Below are 18,975 nucleotides of genomic sequence, written 5' to 3'. Positions count from 1 at the left end.
AAAAAAAGGAAAAAGCGAAAACCCTGTCCCAACTTCAGAGCCCTCTGCCGCTTGTAGAGCACGTTCACAGGTACTGTGTGGTTTTGTTGTGCTCTGCCCCGACCCTGCAGAGACACGTTGTCATCCCCATTTACAGATGTGGAAACTGAGGCTTCTGGAGATTACCTTGAAGACTTGGCAGGAGGATAAACCAGGGTTTTCCGGCTCCTGATGCCTGGGATCCCTCAGTTTCCCTCAATATGTTTTCAATGTCCACAGTCTTTCCTTTGCTATCCCATCATGAGGTTTAAGAACAAGCTCAAAAGTGGAAGATATCTGGAGGATCACCTTTTCTGACCCTCCCCCTTGCCTGTCCACTAACCAGATAGTGAAATTGAGGGCCGCAGAGGGAAAGGGAACACCCATGGTCACCAGCTGGCAAGTTCCAGAGCTCAGACTGGAAACCAGATGTCATCTGCTTCTCTGAGCTAGCACCCACCATCAGTAAGCCTTTGACACAGCTCATGAATCATCGGAAAGGGAGGTATGGGTGATGGGGCCCTACTGTGTGGTAAAAGGCATAGGAAATGCCTGTGCTTGTCTAATTATCACAAAGCAGTGAGAGTCCCTCCCTTTTTTTTTTAAAGTTTTGCATGTTTATTTATAATTACAAGTGTACACTACTCCAACAGAGCAGCCCCATTGTTATGTTCTAATTTTTAGCCACTAAGTCCTACAAAAATAAACCTAAGCTTTTACAATATCTTAAACAATACAGAACTAAAATCTTTATAGCTACTTAAAGGGATTTAGTTACCAAGGTGTTTATGTTCATACCTTCAGACCGTGCCCTCCCGTCAGCAAGGTTGAGGTCAGCAGGGCCTAAAGCCAGGGCAGTCTCAGCAGGCTTTCCTGTGCTTCCTGTTCTCCCACCAGGGCACAGGAATTGCCCAGAGCCTGCCCTGGCTCCAGTGTCCTGATACACCCATGTTTCCAGGGTCCCTGCTCTACTGGGAAATGGAGAACATCAACCAGCTGGCCAATCATCTGGTCCAAGAATGACCCCACATTTGTCCTCCCCTGGGCTCTGCTCACCAGCTATTTATGCAGCACCATGCTTAGAGCATGGGCTCTGGAGCTGGACTGCCTGGGCTCAAACCCAGCTCTGCCACTTTCTAGCTTCATAACCTGGACAAGTTACTCATCTAGTCAAGCCTCAGCGCCCTTCCCCTGAAAGGGACATGGCAATAGAGCATTCTTCACAGGGCGATCATGAGGGTGACATGAGGTGCAAAAGAGCGCCTGGCACACGGTGGGCTCTCAGTAAATGTCAGCTATCAGAGCCTTCCCTGTCACTGGTGCCAGCAGTGGGGAACAATAGACTCACCTATGTCCTCAAGAAGTTCACTGTCTAGTGGGGACAGGCAAGTCAACGTGCAATGAGCACTGGTGGGTGGGGAAGCAGAGGTTGCTGGGGAGTTGGGGCAGTGGTGGGGGAGGCTCTACCTCTGAATAGCTGCGAGGCCTGGGGCAGGGCTCTGGGCCTCCTGACCCCTCCTTACCACCTAGTGCAAGAAAAATCTCAGAATCATGAGACAGGCCTGCCCTGTCAATCCCCATCATACCAGTCCTGGCCACCAGAGGGCGTGCTGAGCAGCCTTTAGGAGGACTGAGCTGGGCGCCGCCTGGGTACTGCCTGGACTCTGGGTGCCACTGGGCCACCAATAGAAGACGAGTGATATCCACGCAGCTCCTGCTTTGCCCTGCAGAAGTCAGCCACTGGCATGGATGGCACATCTTAGGGGCCTCCCAAGTCTTCCACGCCACTGGGTCTGTGGGGACCCCTGCATGCTGCCCCAGACCCGGCCAAAGCAGAGCAGGATGAAGAACCCAAATATTAATATATAGGAACTTAGGTCCTTACGCTCCCTGGCCTATAGCAGGTACTCAAGGAATGGTCACTATTTTGAAAGTTATTATTACGGATGATGTTGGATTTCTACAGGAATTCTCCTTCACTGCTTTTGCATATCCTGGGGTTCCCTACAGGATTCCATTTCGAAAAGGGTAACGCTGCCAGAAAAGTGTGCCCCTCCACTACGGAGCAGTGAGAACTCCCCAGGGCCATGCAGAGGGAAGTCCCGGATGGTTGGCCCTGTCCTCCCCTGCCCTGCCTGCCATTCCTCCCAGGCCTACCGTGATGGGGGCCAGGCCCAGCTCCAGGACGTGGGTTTTTAGCCTGTTGGGGCACAGACCCCTTTGCAAAGCTAACAAAAGTTATGAGGAAGCTTCTCCTTAGAAAAGCCAGCATGTTCCCAAAATTTAGTTCCAATTTCAAGGGGTGGTTGTGACCCCCTTAAATCTCTGGACCCCTGGTTAGGAACCCTTTCCTGGTGTGCCGGCTTCCCCATAAGAATGGCCATAGCTAGGAAGTGAGGTCACTGACTCCTGTCCAGGCACAGGCTGGACATGTTACATACTTTATTTATTCTTCACGAGAAATCTGAGTGTAATCCTACCCCCATTTTATAGATGAGAAAATTGAGTCTCAGAAAGGGTAAGGGCCTTACCCAAGGCCACAGAGCAAGATTTAATGAATAGCTTCTGTTCTTCCCTTTGCATAGAATGTCTTCGAGTCCTCCCTCTGCCCCCTTGTGAGGGGATGAATGAATGAATAAACGAGTGAATGAATGGTCTAGTCATGGGCTCAGGAGCAGGGCTGTGGGTGGGTTCAGCCGCGGGGAAGAGGGAGCGGGGCCAGTGGTGATGTAAGCGTGCTGGGCCCTGACCCCATCCCCGACACACTCCACCCCACAGCAGATGGCAGGATTCCCCCCGCCTGCCTGGTTGCCCTGGACCTTGTGACCTCTAGGTGAGCTCCCCTCAGGCCACAGGCCCGTCGCAGAGGGTGACAGCTGTGGTCATTGGGGCCAAGGTTGGGGCATCTGTACTGAGAAGGGACTTTCTGGACCAACAATCACTCTAGAGAGAAGCCACCTTGGACACAAGTGGCCTGTTCTAGTGCCAACTGGAAACAAGCACGTGGAGGAGGTGAATGTGTTGACAGCCGGACTGAGAGCATTTTGTGTCACTAGTGGGCACAGCCCAGGGTGAGGCAGGGCCTGCCTGAGGGGACTCACTGACCCCCTGGGCCTGAACTCTTCCTCCGCCTCTTTGTCACCACAGCTGACCGAGTGCCGGCTGTGGCCTGGCATGGGATCGGTGACTCAGATGCACCCAGTCCTCACAGTTACCTCTTCAAGGTGTGGGGCTCCTATTATCAGACCCATTGGGCAGATCAGGAAACTGAGGCTCAGAGAAACGAAGTGAGCTGCCCACTGCTAGCAGGTGGCAGCACCAGGAGTGAGCTCCGGATTCCTGTTTCTAAAGCCTGTGCTCTGAATCTCCAGGCCCATCCCTGACCTTGACCCTAAGTGCTTCTGTCTCCTTCCCACACTGCCCTCCATCCTCGTTATCACACAAACCCTCTCTTGACCTTTTCTTTTTTTTTTTTTTTTGCCCTCACGGACAGGGCCCTAACCCCTAACCAGTTCATCTGTCTGCTTCCTGCCTGTCCTCCCCATCCATCCTCCCATCAGCCATCATTGGGAAAACCATCTTTCTGGGATTCCCCTGGGTCCTGTCATTCTCCTGCTTAAAAGGCTTTGAAAGGCAAGTGGTGAGAGGGTAAATGGGCAGCTTTCAATAACCAACCAAGCCTCAGAAATGAGGTGGTGGACGGGAACTCTCTGTACTTTCCAATCCACTTTTCTGTAAACCTAAAACTGCTCTAAAAAAATAGTCTCTTAATAAAAAAAAATAATAATTTTTTTAAACACTTCATAAAATGTTCATACCCTTGGCCCTGCCATCCCTCTGTAGGAATTTATTATGAGGAAACTGTCAGACCAGAAGACAAAGATTCCTAAACACAGACACTCCCTGCAGCATCACCACGTGTCATCATGAAAAAACTGGAGACAACTTAAGTAGCCAATGACAAGGAAATGGCTAAATAAATGGTGGTATCTCTGTGTGGCAGGGCACTGGTACCACGGTTTTTAAAAATTTACTGATGGGAAAATATGCACAATATTATGTTATTCTATTTCCTTGTTGGTGACAATTCTTTTCACATTTCTAAAATAAGGATTATCTTATAATCCATGTATACGTTTAATGTAATATTTCCTTTTTTCCCAAAAAGCTATATTGACTCAATAATGTATCATAATTAACTGCATCTTAGACTCAAAGAAAGAGAGTATGTTCCCGATCTTTCTTTTATAATCAGAATATATATATATGTATATGAACAGTAAAAAAGAGACTTCTGCTGGTTTTGCCTAGGGCAGCTCTATCCAATAAAAATATGATGTGATCCACATATGTAATTAAAAATTTTGAGCAACCACATTTTTGAAAAGTAAAAAGAGGTGAAATTAATGTCAATAATGTATTTCAGTTTACCCAAAATATCAAAATTAATATCATATCCACATGTAACCAATATTTTAAAAATTAGTAATAAGACACTAATCCAAAACCTGTGTGTTCTCTACAGCTGCAGCATACCTCAGTGGCCCTTGCACTTCAAGTACTGTACTCGGCAGCCCGGGGCAGCCAGTGGCTTCGGTATGGCTCAGGTAGGAGTCTGTTTGGCAACCCGGCCCCGCCTCCCTCTCTGGATCCTTCCACACACCCTGCCCCCTCCAGCGACAGAGGACCCCTGGCTCCCTGACTCCACTATTTCGCTACTCCACACCTTTCTTCCTGCTGTTCCCTCCCCCCGGGATTCTCTGCCCCTTCCCTCCACCTACCCAGGCCAAGCTCAAACTTAACTTTTCAGAATTGACCATCCCACGCCTCCCTCCCCCCACCCAGGGCACTGGGCAGATGGTACCACACGTAAGATTCTGTAGCCGTGCTGTCTGGATTCAAATCCCAGCTCTCTGTGTGATCTGGGGAAGTCACTTCACGTCTGTTACCTCATCTTTAAAATGGGGATGCTGATGGTTCCTGTCTTGTGTGATTGTTGGGAGGATTAAGTGAGATACTACATGAAGTGCTTAGAACAGGGCTGGTCTGTATAAGCCTTCTCCAATGCTTGCTATTATTAGTATTACTATCATTGTCACCATCATTAACATTTGAGCATGGACCTCTATGTGTGGCAGCTCTCTGGACTGGCAAGTAGATTTCTCCTTGTTTGCTAGCTCCTCCACGGCTAGCAATGCCCAGGAAGCATGTCGAGCAGTATTCCCTGGCCTTGTTCCCGCACAGCCGTGCCCACAGGGTGGAGGAGTGGACACGCACGTGCTGTGAACTGGCCAACTCAGTAGACTTTGGGATGCCAAAGGATCTTTCTAGCAGGTCTTGTTCATGTCTGCCCCCTTTTGCCTGGCACGTGGCAGGTGCTCAGAAAAATGTTAGATTAGTGAGGATGTGGAGACTTGGCCCTTGAACCTTATCATGACAATGATTCTTTGGGAGCGAGGTGACCTCGACAAAATGGCGGCAGTGGGACTCCTTTCTGGGAGTCTCGGTACCGTGAATTATTAAGACACAGGAGGAAGACCGCGGCTCACCTGTTTCCCACGCCATCGTAAACCCAGTGAGTGGAGCCAAGGCCCTCATAGGCTGAAGCCCAGTAATACAGACATGAGTTCAAATGTAGACTGTAGAGCAGGTAGGCTGTGGTCCTGATAACCCTGCAAAAGAAGGAAAGGCACGAACACAGTAGCAGAAAGGGTGGCAATGACATATCACCCCAGGGGTCAGAACTGCAGGGAACAAGCCAGTCTTCACCCTTCCCAAAGCCCACCTCAGAGCCCTCCCTGTCGGAGCTGCACAGCCCTGCCCAGCTGTCTGGTGCAACGGACACTTGACCGATGGGAACCAGTGGCTGGACTGGGCCAACTGGCTGCTCTGTTGAGACTGTGCTGGTTAGGACTGGTGATACTTGAACAGAAAGTTGTCAAGACTGGGGGCTGGAATAGGCACACAGCTACATGTGCAGACAATTCCAGGGAAGTGGAAGAGCTGAGTGGGGGAGGCAGCGGGGCGGGGGGGCAGAGAAGGGACAGATGCATACAGAGGAGCGCTGCTCCATGAGAGATGGGGAGAGGAGCCCTGTCCCCAAGCGTGGCCTGGCTGGTCCTGGGTCCCAAGCTTGGACATCTGCAAGATGGCCCACTGTGTCCATACAGCCACTACCCCCGTGCTTGAGTGGTTAGGGGGGTCAGTTTCCTGAGCTGAGACTAAATTGAGACCCAGTTCCCTGGAAATGCAGGGGAGCCGTGCATGTCAACCTACGTGAGACCTCCTCACAATTGGGGGAAACGGGACATTCCTGGTTCTCTAAAAAACAAACATCCCTTCGCAGAAGGGCCAGGAAGAGGCCCAGCTTCCGGTGAGTGGCAGTGGCGAGGGGGCCTGGGGGCCAGGGGAGCCGAAAGGGGAAGTGATGGGGGTAGAGAATGCCTTGCTCCGTTCTTGCTGCAAATGTCCTGGGGCATGTGTGTGCACATGTGCACTTCTCTGTGTGTGTGTGTGTGTGTGTGTGTGTGTGTGTGTGTGTGTAGGGGTCTCACCTGTAAATGTAGGCTTTGCTGAGGATGGATTCCAGGCGGTTGTTAAACTCGAAGAAGGCCATGTACTGGGAGAAACAGCAAGGCATCAGGGGCGGCCCGCTGCCCTCACCTCCCAGACCATTCCCCACAGACCCCCGGTGGGAGCGGGTTGGAGAGTGAACATTCAAAATCAGAAGTCCTTAGCCCTTTGAGGAATGGGGGGCCAGAAACTCCATTTCTGAATCTGATGGAAACCCTGGACCCTCTTCCTTGGAAGTTACATATAATCATGTTGTCACAGTTTGTGTATAACTTCAGGGACTCCTAGACCTTCCAAATCCTATCATGAAACTTTTAAGGTACATGCATCCCAGGTTAAGGACCCTGTTTTCAAGGTTTACTTATAAAGACAACAATTATATAAAGAAACAGCTGCTCTCTGATCTCCTCAAAAGGCTTATTTATAATAATAAAAGTGTAAGATAACTGCCCATTACTGAGCCCTTGTACGACTGCACTTTATACACTTTACCTTAGCACTTATTTACATGTATTATCCTTCTCCTTTTACAGAGAGGAAACTGGCACTCAGGGGAGTTCAGGAACTTGCCCAAAACACACAGCTGCTAAGTGACAGAGCCAGGGTTCGAAGCCAGATCACACTCAAAACTGCAAGCTCGGGGCTTCCCTGGTGGTGCAGTGGTTGAGAGTCCGCCTGCCGATGCAGGGGACACGGGTTCGTGCCCCGGTCCGGGAGGATCCCACATGCCGCGGAGCGGCTGGGCCCGTGAGCCATGGCTGCTGAGCCTGCGCGTCCGGAGCCTGTGCTCCGCAGCTGGAGATGCCACAGCGGTGAGAGGCCCGCGTACCGCAAAAAAAAACAAAAACAAAAAACAAAAAAAAACCCTGCAAGCTCTTTCCACAATGTTACACTTGCCTCTAGATCTCTGCACACATGTTGTTTGACCTTTGAAAATAACATTGATGAAGATTCCCTGTGGGCCACGCTAGCTATCATCCAGGTGTTCATTCTAATTTCCACCTGGAGTTTGCATTGGATGAAGAAGGACCATGGACTTGGATCCTCACCTTGGACCCAAAGAGTTGCATCCTCTGAGTCCTGCTAGAAGTTAGGTGCTTGAGTTACGTTCACTACTACCACGTGGACCAAGATATGGATCCAGCCTCTGTATTTGGGGTAAAACTTGGGCTGTGGATCTAACCCTCCTCACTCTGATGTATGGCTCTAAAGCAACCTCTGCTGCCCCTGGAAGGCTGGCATGTGTCAAATAACACTGGTGCCACTTCCAGTTTCCCTCTTCCTCTGGGCAGCCAGGAAGCTCAGAAACAGCTTTCATGCTCCATTCCAGATATGCTTTCTTTTCATGGAGGTACTTGCATTCTTCCAGCTTTTCTCTGCCCTATTTCTCCAAGTTATTAAGGTTATTGTGTTTTCCTCTTTTGTAAATTCCCTCATTACCATTTTGGGGAAGAAGCATCAAGTATTATGTAAGGAGAAAGATGAATTTACTTGGTCTGCCAGAAAAATCCATTTGGGGGATCCTGAGTGCTCTGACTAGCTGTCCACTCTGGTCACATTAAAGGATGTTGCCAGGTCTCTACTCTACACTGTGTCACCCTCTCTGAGACATTGGCTCTGCCCCGGTGACAAGAGGAATGGTTGTAGTGACACTGTAATGACAACAACTAATGATGAAACAGGTGTCGGGCTGCATGTTCAAATCCATCCTGGGCACTTCCTGGTTCCTGTGACCTTGGGCAAGTCACCCAAGCTTTCCAAGCCTCTGCTTCTCCATCTTTTAGATGAAGACCATCATAAAGCAGAAGTCTCTCTGTTGAATCTCTATAGTAACTGAAAGCATAGACAGTGGAAACAGGCTGCCTGGGTTCAAATCCAGACTCTACTCCTTCCTACCTGTGTGACCTTGGGCAAGTTACTTAACCTCTCTGTGCCTCAGGCATCTCATTTGTGAAATTCTGGTACTAACAACACTCATCTCATGCTGTTGAGAAGTAGGCACTTGTAAAGCCTCCAGAACAATATGTAACACACAGCACAAATAAGAAGCGCTAACAATTGTAAGGAATTTCCCATCTGGGGCCACCCTTCCCAGATGCCTCCTGCTCCCCAGTGCTGCTCAGGCCAGACATTAAGCTGCCACTGCAGGTGCAGAGCACGGAGGAGCTGAAGGCCTTGGATGGTCTTACCTTCAAACAGCGGGGCAAGCGCAGGAGGGGATTCACACCGAATTTCAAGTAGAGAAAGTCCAAGGGCAAGAGGCAGAGCATATCCATCTGAAATCCCAGCAGGACACCACAGTGCATAAAATAGTATATAACTCCCAGGGTTGTGGGCTGGGGTGAGTGGCAGGGGTCTCCACCTTCAATGGGAAGGTGAGGTCAGAATGCCCCTGGAGGGGCTAAAATTAGGGCAGGAGGCATCCTACCAACGAGCTCCAGCCCGTGCTGGTCCTGGCAGGAACCACGTCACGTTGGCCCCAAAGCAGCCAGGGACCCCAGAGACACCACCTCCCAAGATCCCTGGCACACACCTTAAAGCGCTGAGATTTCAGATAATTGTTGCGCATCTCCTTTTTGTCTGTCTGGAATAAAATGGAATACTGACTGTGAAATGGCCTGAGAGCTTAATCCCTGACCCCATGGGAGCAGCGATGGAAATCCCCGCACAACCTCCACCTTCCTATTGAAGTAACAGCCCCATGGATGTGTAGCAGAAGGGACCAGCAGAGCTTCGATGAAAGCCTCACAGTCTACAGATAGGGAGGGTCGAGCTCCTGGGGGAGGCATGGTGGGTGAGGGGGGAAGTTGTCCAAGGGCACTCAGCTCAATTCCAACTTCCTGGATGGAAAGCAGGGACATTGAGCTTATTCTCTCTTACCTGGACCATTTGTAACCTTATTCACTGAGGAGCTGGCCACTGCTCTGATCAGATCAGGAAAGAGGTTGCTCAGGGAGTTCTCTTTCCTCTAAATTGTTTTAGAGGGTCAAACTCAACTTGTCTGCACACAGTGGAGCAGGCTCTGCCAGCATGGGATTTTGAAAAGTGACATGCACAGGGAGATGGGAACTCTGCCAAGTCACAATCAGGACTTAGGTTTTCTCCCTAATAAGTGCACCAGAACACAGGCTCCCAAACTGGTCTGGGTAGTGCGGCAGGAAATGTTGATTGTCAGCAGATACCTGTGCTGAGCATTCTGCATACATCACCTCCATAGATCCTCACAGCAATGGTATGAGGTGGGAGCGATTACTATCCCCATTTTATAGATGAGGAAACTGAGGCTCCAAGAGGTGATACAGTTGTCCTGGTTGAGCCGAGATTTGAACCAGGTCTGCCTGTTCTAAAGGTCAATCTCTAGGCCACTTCTTCATCTCTCATTGCCTCAGGTGGTCCAGGAACCATTTCACCCATGAGCAAGACTTGATGTGTGTAATCTGAACGTATCAAAGATGTGTGAAACAAGCAATGACGCTGTTGAATAAGCATGGGTGGACGTCCTGAGATTTCCTTGTTCATTAGCTTCTGGTCCCTCCCAGCGTCAGGGGTCAGCCCCACGAATGCTCTGGCTGCAGGGTCTGCTCCCAGCCACCCCCCCACACCTGTCTGTGACTCACAATGATGTCCCCGCCTCTCACAAACTGCAGACGCAGCTGGAACACGGTGATGTCCAGGAGGTAGATGAGGTCACACAGGTAATCCACCAGCAGCCAGAGGTGGATGTTGTCCGGCATCTGGTAGGGGAAGGCCCAGCGCACGGGAATCAGCCAACAGTTCCAGTTCCAGGCCAGCACCACGAAGAACAGCCACACGATGTACATCAGGTCTGCAGGGGTGGGAGGGGCCAGGAAAATGCCAGAACGTCAGCCAGAGAAGGGCTCCTCGCCACGGGATGAGGGTGGGACTTTCTGCTCCCCACTTGTCTGTCTGCACTTTCCTACAAGCCCTATATGCGGCCCTTCTGTAATTTCGGGGGGGGGCATGTAAAACTATCTTTGATATAAAAATAAATCACGGCTAGGCCCTAACAAATTGAGTACTCTGAGTAGGGGATATGGGATATGGGGTCATTACTAGTTAATAGACAGCTAACCAGAAAACACTTCTGCTCTCATTCTTGTTGAATTTTTTCCAAAAATGTATTTCCTGCCTTTGTAAATACACAACAGTAAATAATGCATAGAAGATGGACAGATGGATACACAGATGGACAAGTGCATGGATGGATGGATGGATACTGTAGGTCACCTGGGCATTTTATCATTTATTTATTTATTTTTGTTTTTAATTTTTTTGACCATGCTGGGCAGCGTGTGGGATCTTAGTTCCCCGACCGGCGATCAAACCCATGCCCCCTGTAGGAGAAGCGCAGAGTCCTAACCACTGGACCACCAGGGAATTCCCCCCACCTGGGCATTTTAAAGGACCAATGGACACCAGGGTTGAAGTCCTGCCCCCCAAGTGACTTCTTATGTGTCCTTAGGAAAGTCCCTCTCTGGCACCTGTTCTGTCCTCCTCAGAGAAGTCATAAGGAGAAGTCAGAGAAAAAAGGCAGGGCGCTCCTTTGTAAACTGTGAAGTGCTGTGCACATATGAAGCGTCGTTATTCCTGAAGAATACAAAATGGGCTAAAAGGCAAGTGAGAGGGACTTCACTTTAGATGTTGGAAGAACTTTTCCCCTTTTCTGCTCAGAGCAGCAGCTCTGGGAAGGAGCCAGGAAGAGCAGAGTAGAAAAAAGACTTGGCCAAGAGTCAGGAGTCCTGAGTCTGCCACTGACTAGTTGTGTCTTTAGGCCAGTTAACTTCTCTGTACCTTAGTTTGCTTGTCTGTTAAGATGGGTATGATCTTATGGTCCTAGTTCAGGGACTTTGTTTGGGGCCCGCCCTTGCACTGCCCCCACCCCCTCCCATTCTCCTGCCCTCTCATGTGACATGTGGCAACGCCCACCGCCTTCCCAGGACTCACTGGTCGTCGGGTCGATGCTCTGGGGAAACTGGTACTTCTTCCAGGGGCGGCGTTTGAACTTGCAGCAGAGCATTTCACAATAGTGTTCCTCCTCCACCTGCCCCGATTCAGCTGGCTTCACATCCAGGGCCGGCTCTGGGGCTTTCTTGGCTGGGGCTATGGGATGACACTGTGACCCTCTGACCCAGCCCTGAGGCTCGGGTAGAGGATGCAAAGAGAAGGCTCGCAGGACTTCCCTGGTGGCGCAGTGGTTAAGAATCCACCTGCCAGTGCAGGGGACACGGGTTCGAGCCCCGGTCCGGGAAGATCCCACACACTGCGGAGCAACTAAGCCTGTGTGCCACAACTACTGAAGCCCGTGAACCACAACTACTGAAGCCCGTGCGCCACAACTACTGAAACCCATGCACCTGGAGCCCGTGCTCCGCAACAAGAGAAGTCACCGTAATGAGAAGCCCGCACACTGCAATGGAGGGTAGCCCCTGCTACCTACCTACCCCTACCCCTACCCTAGAGAAAGCCCGCATGCAGCAACAAAGACCCAACATAGCCAAAAATTAATTAATTAATGAAAACACAAAAAAGGGAAGGCTCCCAACTGCAGACTCTGGAACTGAAGCTGAGGGGACCCTGGCACCATCCCATAACCTGCTACAAGCTCTGGGTGCTCTCCTGCAGCAAACCACAAAGATCTTCCTTAATAGCAACCTGGGCACCTGCTCCGAACTCTTACAGCTACCAGTCTGGGACCGCTTCTCAGGAACTGCCTAAAATGAGGTGTTTCTGGGCAAGCCGGATGTTTCAATTGAGTGTGTGCTTGTGTGTCTGTGCTTGCACCCCTTGGTTTCTCTGGACGGCTAGGGGCATTGGTACCCAGAACTTCCACCACCCAGGGCCAGAAATTAGGAAAACATTGTTCTAGGTTTTTCAGAGCAGAAATCTCAGCTGTCTCATCTCTAAAACAAGACACCAGATGGGATCACAGTTTTCCTGTGCATCTATGGTGATGTTGTTGGTGACCTAGAAATTGGTTCTTACAGGTTTAATATGGCTATGTTTCCAGCTTTAGGAGTGTGAAGTCAGGCTCTGCTAGGTCCACTGTTGGCACCATGAGTTCTAAGGCACAACCCTCCTTTGAAAAGACCTAGAAAACCTCCCTGGCAAGACAGCATGGCTCTTATTTCCTCCTGGCACTTTGAAAGCAGGAAACTTTCAGATAACCCCATAAGAATATTGCAGTGGAGGCCTCTGAAAAATAAGACTGTGTAGTTCCAGAGTGGGTTATGGACACCATCTAAGTGCAAGACCATGAGATACATCCCAGGGTGGACCACCTGCCCGCCAGCGGGAAAGGGGCAGGGGGTCAACAAGGGAACTTGCCCTGTGGGAGGGAGAGCCAAGTACAACTGGATCACTGGTCAGAACTTTGACATTCTTTCCTCCCCTGGACACGTAGCTAAACCTGTACATAAAGGACCTCAAATTCCAGAGAATGGAGATCTGGGCTTCTCTCAAGCACCCCAACCGTTTCCTTGGGGCCGCCTTCCCCAAGAATTGACAGGGGCCTTAAGGGGCCCCACCCCACCCCTGGTCAGGTGGCCCAGCCCCAGCTCTGGACTCACAGGGCTTGGGGCTCTCTTCATCAGAGGTGACATCAGGGTCGATGAGCTTCTCCTTCACCTTCTCCGTCCGCTCCTTGAAAAGCTTCACCAGCTCCTGGAGCCGGTTGTTGATGAGGGCACTGGTCTGGCTGTCTGTGGAGGCTGCGCGGTCCTGGTCACTGAGGGAACACCACCCAGAGCTGAGCGGGCTGCGTGGGGAGGGACCCCTGCGCCACCGGGCAAGAGCTGAATCTATATCCCACCTGGCCTTAGGGGGTAAATCCTGGCCCAGTCTTCTTCTGACATCAAAACATCAAACCCACCTTAATATCTCCTGGGAGGAAAAACACCCGGGTGCCCAGCTTTCAGAAAATGTACCACGAATGCTCTGATTCAGATGGGCAATTCCAAAAACACTCGGATTCCACTTGTGATTCAGGGGGAAACTCTGGAACTCAGTTCAGGGCTGTTAGTCTCAGTTTGGGGTTCACATGAGATACAGGACAGATCAGAGAGGGGACAGGGGCTACTTTTTTAGGCTTAGGAAATAACTGATGGAAAAAACAGTGCAGGGAATTCCCTGGCTGTCTGGTGGTTAGGACTCTGTGCTCTCACTGCTGAGGGCCCAGGTTCGATCCCTGGTCAGGGAACTAAGATCCTAGAAGCTGCACAGCGCAGCCTAAATAAATAAATAAATCTTAAAAACAGTGCAGATACATTACATATTCTTTTAGTTTATAGGAATTTAAACTGCATGAACTTGCAGCAAGGGAGAGACAGACACAGACAGAGAGAATGAATGAGAGTCTTCCGCTCAGTGCGTGTCAAGAGCCCTGGGTGAGTTGAGACGGGTGGCCGTGTGAACCAGCCTATGTTCTATGTTCTCCTCTGAGTAGCCTGTGATCTTCTTGCTGAGCTGAGGGTAACACTAATGTTTACAGATCTACTGTTTTTTTTCATACATTGAGGCACTGAAACTCAAGCCAACTACTCTTCTTGTGTCAGTTGAGGGAGCTAGCTGGAGAAAATCAGTGGGGGGGTCATAATGAGAGATAGTGCTGGGGGGCAGAGGAGACACGAGCTGCTCACCCACACCCACTCCCTCCTGCAGGGAGGGGTCACCATGCAGCCAGCGACTACATTGCCCAGGTGTGGCCGTGCGAGCTCTCATGGGTGGACATGCTAGTGCAATTCCGGGCCTCCTTGTGGAAGAGCGTCCTGGCACTCCCCCTTTCTAGTGGTGACCAGCAGGGTCTTGAAAGCCACACAAAGGTGGCAGAGCCACTGTTGGCTGGGGCCCTAAATGACTGCAGGGGGCAGAGCCTTCCACTGACCTGAAACACACCACCAGTGACACAACTGTGACATATGAGACGTCTTCTTCCTTAAGCCACTGAATCACTGAGGTCTATTTGTTATAGCATCTTAACCTACTCAGGTAATACATGGGGTTCCATGCTGACCACCTTAAGAGTTTTCAAAGGTAGTTTTTATTATTATACCTGATTTCTGGCTTATTTTCTGATAGTAAACCCTACCCCTACCCCTACCCTACTGCATAAGATGTGACTCCACTGTATGCTAAAATGGATCACTGGACTATACGTGAGGTTTGGGTTTTTTCCTGCTTCTTTTGCTTTTCTGAACTTTCCACAATACTGTTAAGCATAAACTCCACAAAATTATGGACAGAAAAAAGGACTGGAAGGAAAGTATATTGTCTCCTAAGGTCACTCCAGAAGCAATGGCTGGAGAGGAGGTGAGGATCCCAGGCCAGAGCCCAGGGCTGGGGTATTCACTGTCACCAGCCTACGTAGACTCTTCAGGAAAACACCTCCCACTGGCCCAGCCCTTGTGACACTTCGATGTCAGAGACACAGGTCCCGATGCCCTCGTAGTTGCCTCTAAACATTGTTCCACAGACCAGTTGCATCAGAATCACCTGGGGAGCTTATAAAGATGTGGATTCCCCAGGGCCCACTCTCTGTGGTTCTGGACACAGCTGGGCCCAGAGCTTGAGCCCATTCTGCTGACCAGATTTTTCAGAATTTCTGGGCTGGTCAGAAGCAGCCTGGGCAGGAGACCCGGCCCTCTCTTACTGCCGGGAAGCCACGGGCACAGTCTGCCTTGGGGTGGAAGGTTCTAAAAACATCCATTCTCCCCCCAACTCACCTCCCTTTGCTTGCCCATCCCCACCCAGACTTCTGGTTCCCTGAGACCCCAGAGGTGGCCCCCACTTACTCAGTGCCCTGCAGGCTGGTGGGGTCCGAACAAGCGACCACGGGCGATACAGCCGGTGACAGCTCTTCAGCCTCATCATCTTGGGAGCACAGCCTCTTCCTGCAAGAGCACAGACATGGAAGGGAGGGGCCTTCAGGGAGGCAGGGGCCGCGAGGGGGTGAACCAACTTTGAGCCCTGCAGATCACCCAGAGCGAATCCTGGGGGGGAGGTGGGGACAGAGGATGGTGCTGCCAAAGGGTCCTCGCTTGCCTGCAGGGAAACAAAAAAGAGAAGAGGGGACACATCCAACCTCTGGATCTCGGTCTCTGCATCCATTCAATGGCCTAGCATAAAAGTAACAGCACTGACTTGGGATCGGGCAAACCCGAATTTGCACCCCAGCCCTGCTTCTTCCCAGTGTGTGACCTTGGCAAGTTACTCAAACCCTCTGAGCTGTCTCAGTTTTCCCCCTCTATAAAATGGGACTAAACCTACCCAATTCAGTGAGGTGCTTATCCCTCAGTCGGGTCTCAGTTTAAACATCCTTCTCCCTTCCACCTCCCAGTCTGAGGGCACTGCCCTTCCCAGTCCACCCCGTCCCCTTCTCCATCACACCACCCTTCCAGCTACTGAGAAGGTGTGAGGGCTCACATTCCATCTTATTAACTCTCCTGGAAGCTCAGCTTCTCTCCCTTTGCAGATGTGCCCCTGGCTGGAAAAGCTGACACCCACGGGCCATGAAGTCTGTTTTCCAGCTCATGGTGTGACCTGGGGAAAGCCCATGCCCTCCTGGAGTTCCCGCTTCCCTATCTGAAGAATGAAGGCTAAATTATGTCCAGGTCCCCATCATTCAGTCCAAGTCTGCCACAGAGTGCTGCATTTGGAATCACTGGTGTCTCAGCTGCTGGTGTCTAGATTTGAATCCACTTGGTACTCTTCCCATACTCAACCACTGTGACTCAGGACTCCATCATTAGGGCTCGTAAAGGGATACAGTCAGAGGGATGTGCAGCACTTGCTTTATTTCACAAGGCTCTGAAACCACCCTATTACCTTCCGCCAACTCGCCTAGAATGGCAAAACTCATGGGTTTACCTCTTTTACGCTCTAATTAAAAGGATGCCTGCAAACAAGAAGACTGGGGCAAAAATCTCACAACTGGGACTTAAACTCAGGCCTCTTGCTCCCAGCCCAGTGCCCTCTCCGGGCCTGGAGAGAATCAAGAGTGTGGAACTAAATCAGCAGCTATGCTCCTCCAGCACCGCCCAGTGCCTGGCCCTGTGCTGAGCACCTCACATACAGTAGCTTGTTGAATTCTCATAATCCTCGTAGACAGGGGATGTTCGGGATTCACTCCAAACCACAGCATTGCACTGTGAGAAGGGCCTTGCCCGTGTGCCCCTCTGTTTTGGTGGCTTTTCTGTTCCCATCAGTTGCCCCCAGTGCTCATTCCATCCCGGGCCACAGGCAGCCACACTGGCCTCTCATGTCAGGCATCAGAATTCCCTCTTGGCGCCAAGCTCAGGCTGAGGCGTCCCAGTTTCTCACAGTCACATTCTCCTTAGCACTCTCTGGAAAAACCTTGTGTGATTACTTGTTCATTGTCTATCTTGGCCCCACTGGAATGTCAGCCCCATGAGGGCAGGCCCCTCTCAGGCTTCTCCCTGATGCAACCACTGCACCTAGAGCAGAGCCTGGCACGTAAAGATGTTCAGTAAATGTTTGCAAATGAATGAATGAATGATAATAAGAGGAGCCTCACAGACCCAGCTCATAAGCAAAAGGCAGGAGGCTTTGATTCTTGTCCCAAGTGATCTTAGTCCCCTCCCTCCTCCCGAATATCCACCTCTAACCCAGCCTGTACAGTTTCCCTACCCTTATAAAGGGAACAGAGGGCGGTAGACCAGATGTCTACAATTATGGTGGTGCCCTGTCTTCTGCTCTCTGTACTTTGTGCATGATTCAGTGAATTAAACGTGAGGACTGATGTGTCTGTGAGCTGTGTTCCAAGGCTGGGTGAGATCATGACTCTTTTCTCCACATCAAAATCCAGGAGCCTTCTGTTTGCTACGTCCAACCATCTCTGTTTTGGCAGTCTTCTGACCTCAGCTGAGAAATTACTCAAGGGTTCATGGATAAAAGCAAGAATTAATCAAGAAAAAAGAACCATCCCTCAATCTAGCCAGCAAAGGAGATGCACTGGCAGCTCCCCTTTAGCTTAATTGACCATTCACACAGCACTGCACTGCACTTCACAGACTACCTACAGCTCTCTGCAGGCCCTCTCTCAGTTACCTGGCTCAGATTGTCCAAAACCAACTCTAACCATGCAGCAACTAACCTATCTCGAGAGGCACAAAAACACACGCAACCCTGACCAGAAAACCCACTCTCGAGAAAGGAGCCCAAGGACAGAGGGCAGAAGACCAAAGAGATATTTGTAGCACCACTGTGGACAGTATTCAACCACAGAGGATTGTTATGTCTATCCTGGCACACGGAGCTGGAGGATGTCAACACAGCATCACAATGAGTGTTAAGGAGACAGACTAGCAATACGGAAAAGGGCTCAATAAATAAGATGTGGTCTCAAATGAGATATGATCCAATCACTCCTTCAACTAAAACCACTCAAAAGCATGGGCCCACGGACAAGGTATGGAAGAGAAGGCAGAAAAATAAAAGTACCACCTAGAGTGGTGGGGTTAGGGATGGTTATTATATCTAGTGTTCTTTGGTATGTCCATTGTATTATTTAACAATAAAATTAGCCCTGTCACATTTTTTACCCCCTTCAAATGTACAATTGAGGGTATTCTGGACAGGGCTTCCTCAGAGAGCTCTTTCTATAGAGCCTGAAGCCAGAAATTAGGAGAACGGAAAATGGTGGGGCCATAGTCCCAGCGCTGACAGCAACTTGCTGAGTGACTTGGGCCAGCTTCTTCCCCTCTCTGGCCCCAGTGTCCTCAAATGCCAAATGCACAGGTGGCACTGTGCTATGAAAAGCCCAAGAGAAGCATAAAAGGTGACCTGAGGCTCCCTGTGGCTGATCCTGGGACCCCAAGTGTGTCGCATTTGGCAGGAGACGGGGGCAGCGGCACGGGAGAGGGTGGATTCTCCTCCTCGTTGAGGGGCTGGCTGTCGGCATCAGCGTCTTCCACCTGCACTTCCGGGGGCTCTTCCATGGGAGAGGGTGGATTCTCCTCCTCGTTGAGGGGCTGGCTGTCAGCATCAGCGTCTTCCACCTGCAATTCTGGGTGCTCTTCCGTGGCAGGTACTGGGGAGAGGAAGGAGGCACAGTGTCAGAGAGAAGCCAGGTCCCAGGGCCTTGCTGTGTTCTACAGGGAAGCCACAGAAAGCGTGTGTGGAGGGGCCTCTGGAAGCCTTGCCTCCCAACAGGGCCCACAGGAGAGATCCATGCAGCGGGCACAACGATGCAGAGCCCAGGGCCCTCTGACAGCCACGCCCATGCCAGCCACTAACCCAGGAGCCACAGAAGAAGCCACGATGCCACAGAAGCCACAGGAGCTCCTGGACACAGCCTGGAGCCCAGCTCTCTAAAACCCAGCCTGGTTTCCCTGGGCCTGGAGGAGCATC

The 18,975-nt window shown here is 50.8% G+C and overlaps 1 protein-coding gene across 1 annotated transcript in view; it reads right to left on the bottom strand.

The window, feature by feature from the left end:
* Nucleotides 1–18,975, bottom strand: part of CNGB1 (cyclic nucleotide gated channel subunit beta 1) — a gene marked incomplete at its 3' end in the record, with an annotated part of 64,110 nt that overhangs the window by 16,656 nt on the left and 28,479 nt on the right. Inside the window, exons 15-23 of the mRNA XM_027119932.1 lie at nt 18,409–18,655; nt 15,399–15,497; nt 13,179–13,336; nt 11,557–11,712; nt 10,209–10,417; nt 9,125–9,175; nt 8,781–8,867; nt 6,573–6,637; nt 5,568–5,690 (exon numbers count right to left, since the gene is read on the bottom strand). Of these exons, the coding sequence (XP_026975733.1) occupies nt 5,568–5,690; nt 6,573–6,637; nt 8,781–8,867; nt 9,125–9,175; nt 10,209–10,417; nt 11,557–11,712; nt 13,179–13,336; nt 15,399–15,497; nt 18,409–18,655 (1,195 nt within the window). The remainder of the gene's footprint in view (nt 1–5,567; nt 5,691–6,572; nt 6,638–8,780; nt 8,868–9,124; nt 9,176–10,208; nt 10,418–11,556; nt 11,713–13,178; nt 13,337–15,398; nt 15,498–18,408; nt 18,656–18,975) is intronic.

This window comes from Aethalodelphis obliquidens, unplaced genomic scaffold (assembly GCF_003676395.1).
Source record: "Aethalodelphis obliquidens isolate GAN/ISIS:26980383/991018 unplaced genomic scaffold, ASM367639v1 scaffold20, whole genome shotgun sequence".
In the NCBI taxonomy this organism is placed as follows: Eukaryota; Metazoa; Chordata; class Mammalia; order Artiodactyla; family Delphinidae; genus Aethalodelphis; species Aethalodelphis obliquidens.
This window is presented reverse-complemented; position numbering and strand designations above follow the sequence as displayed.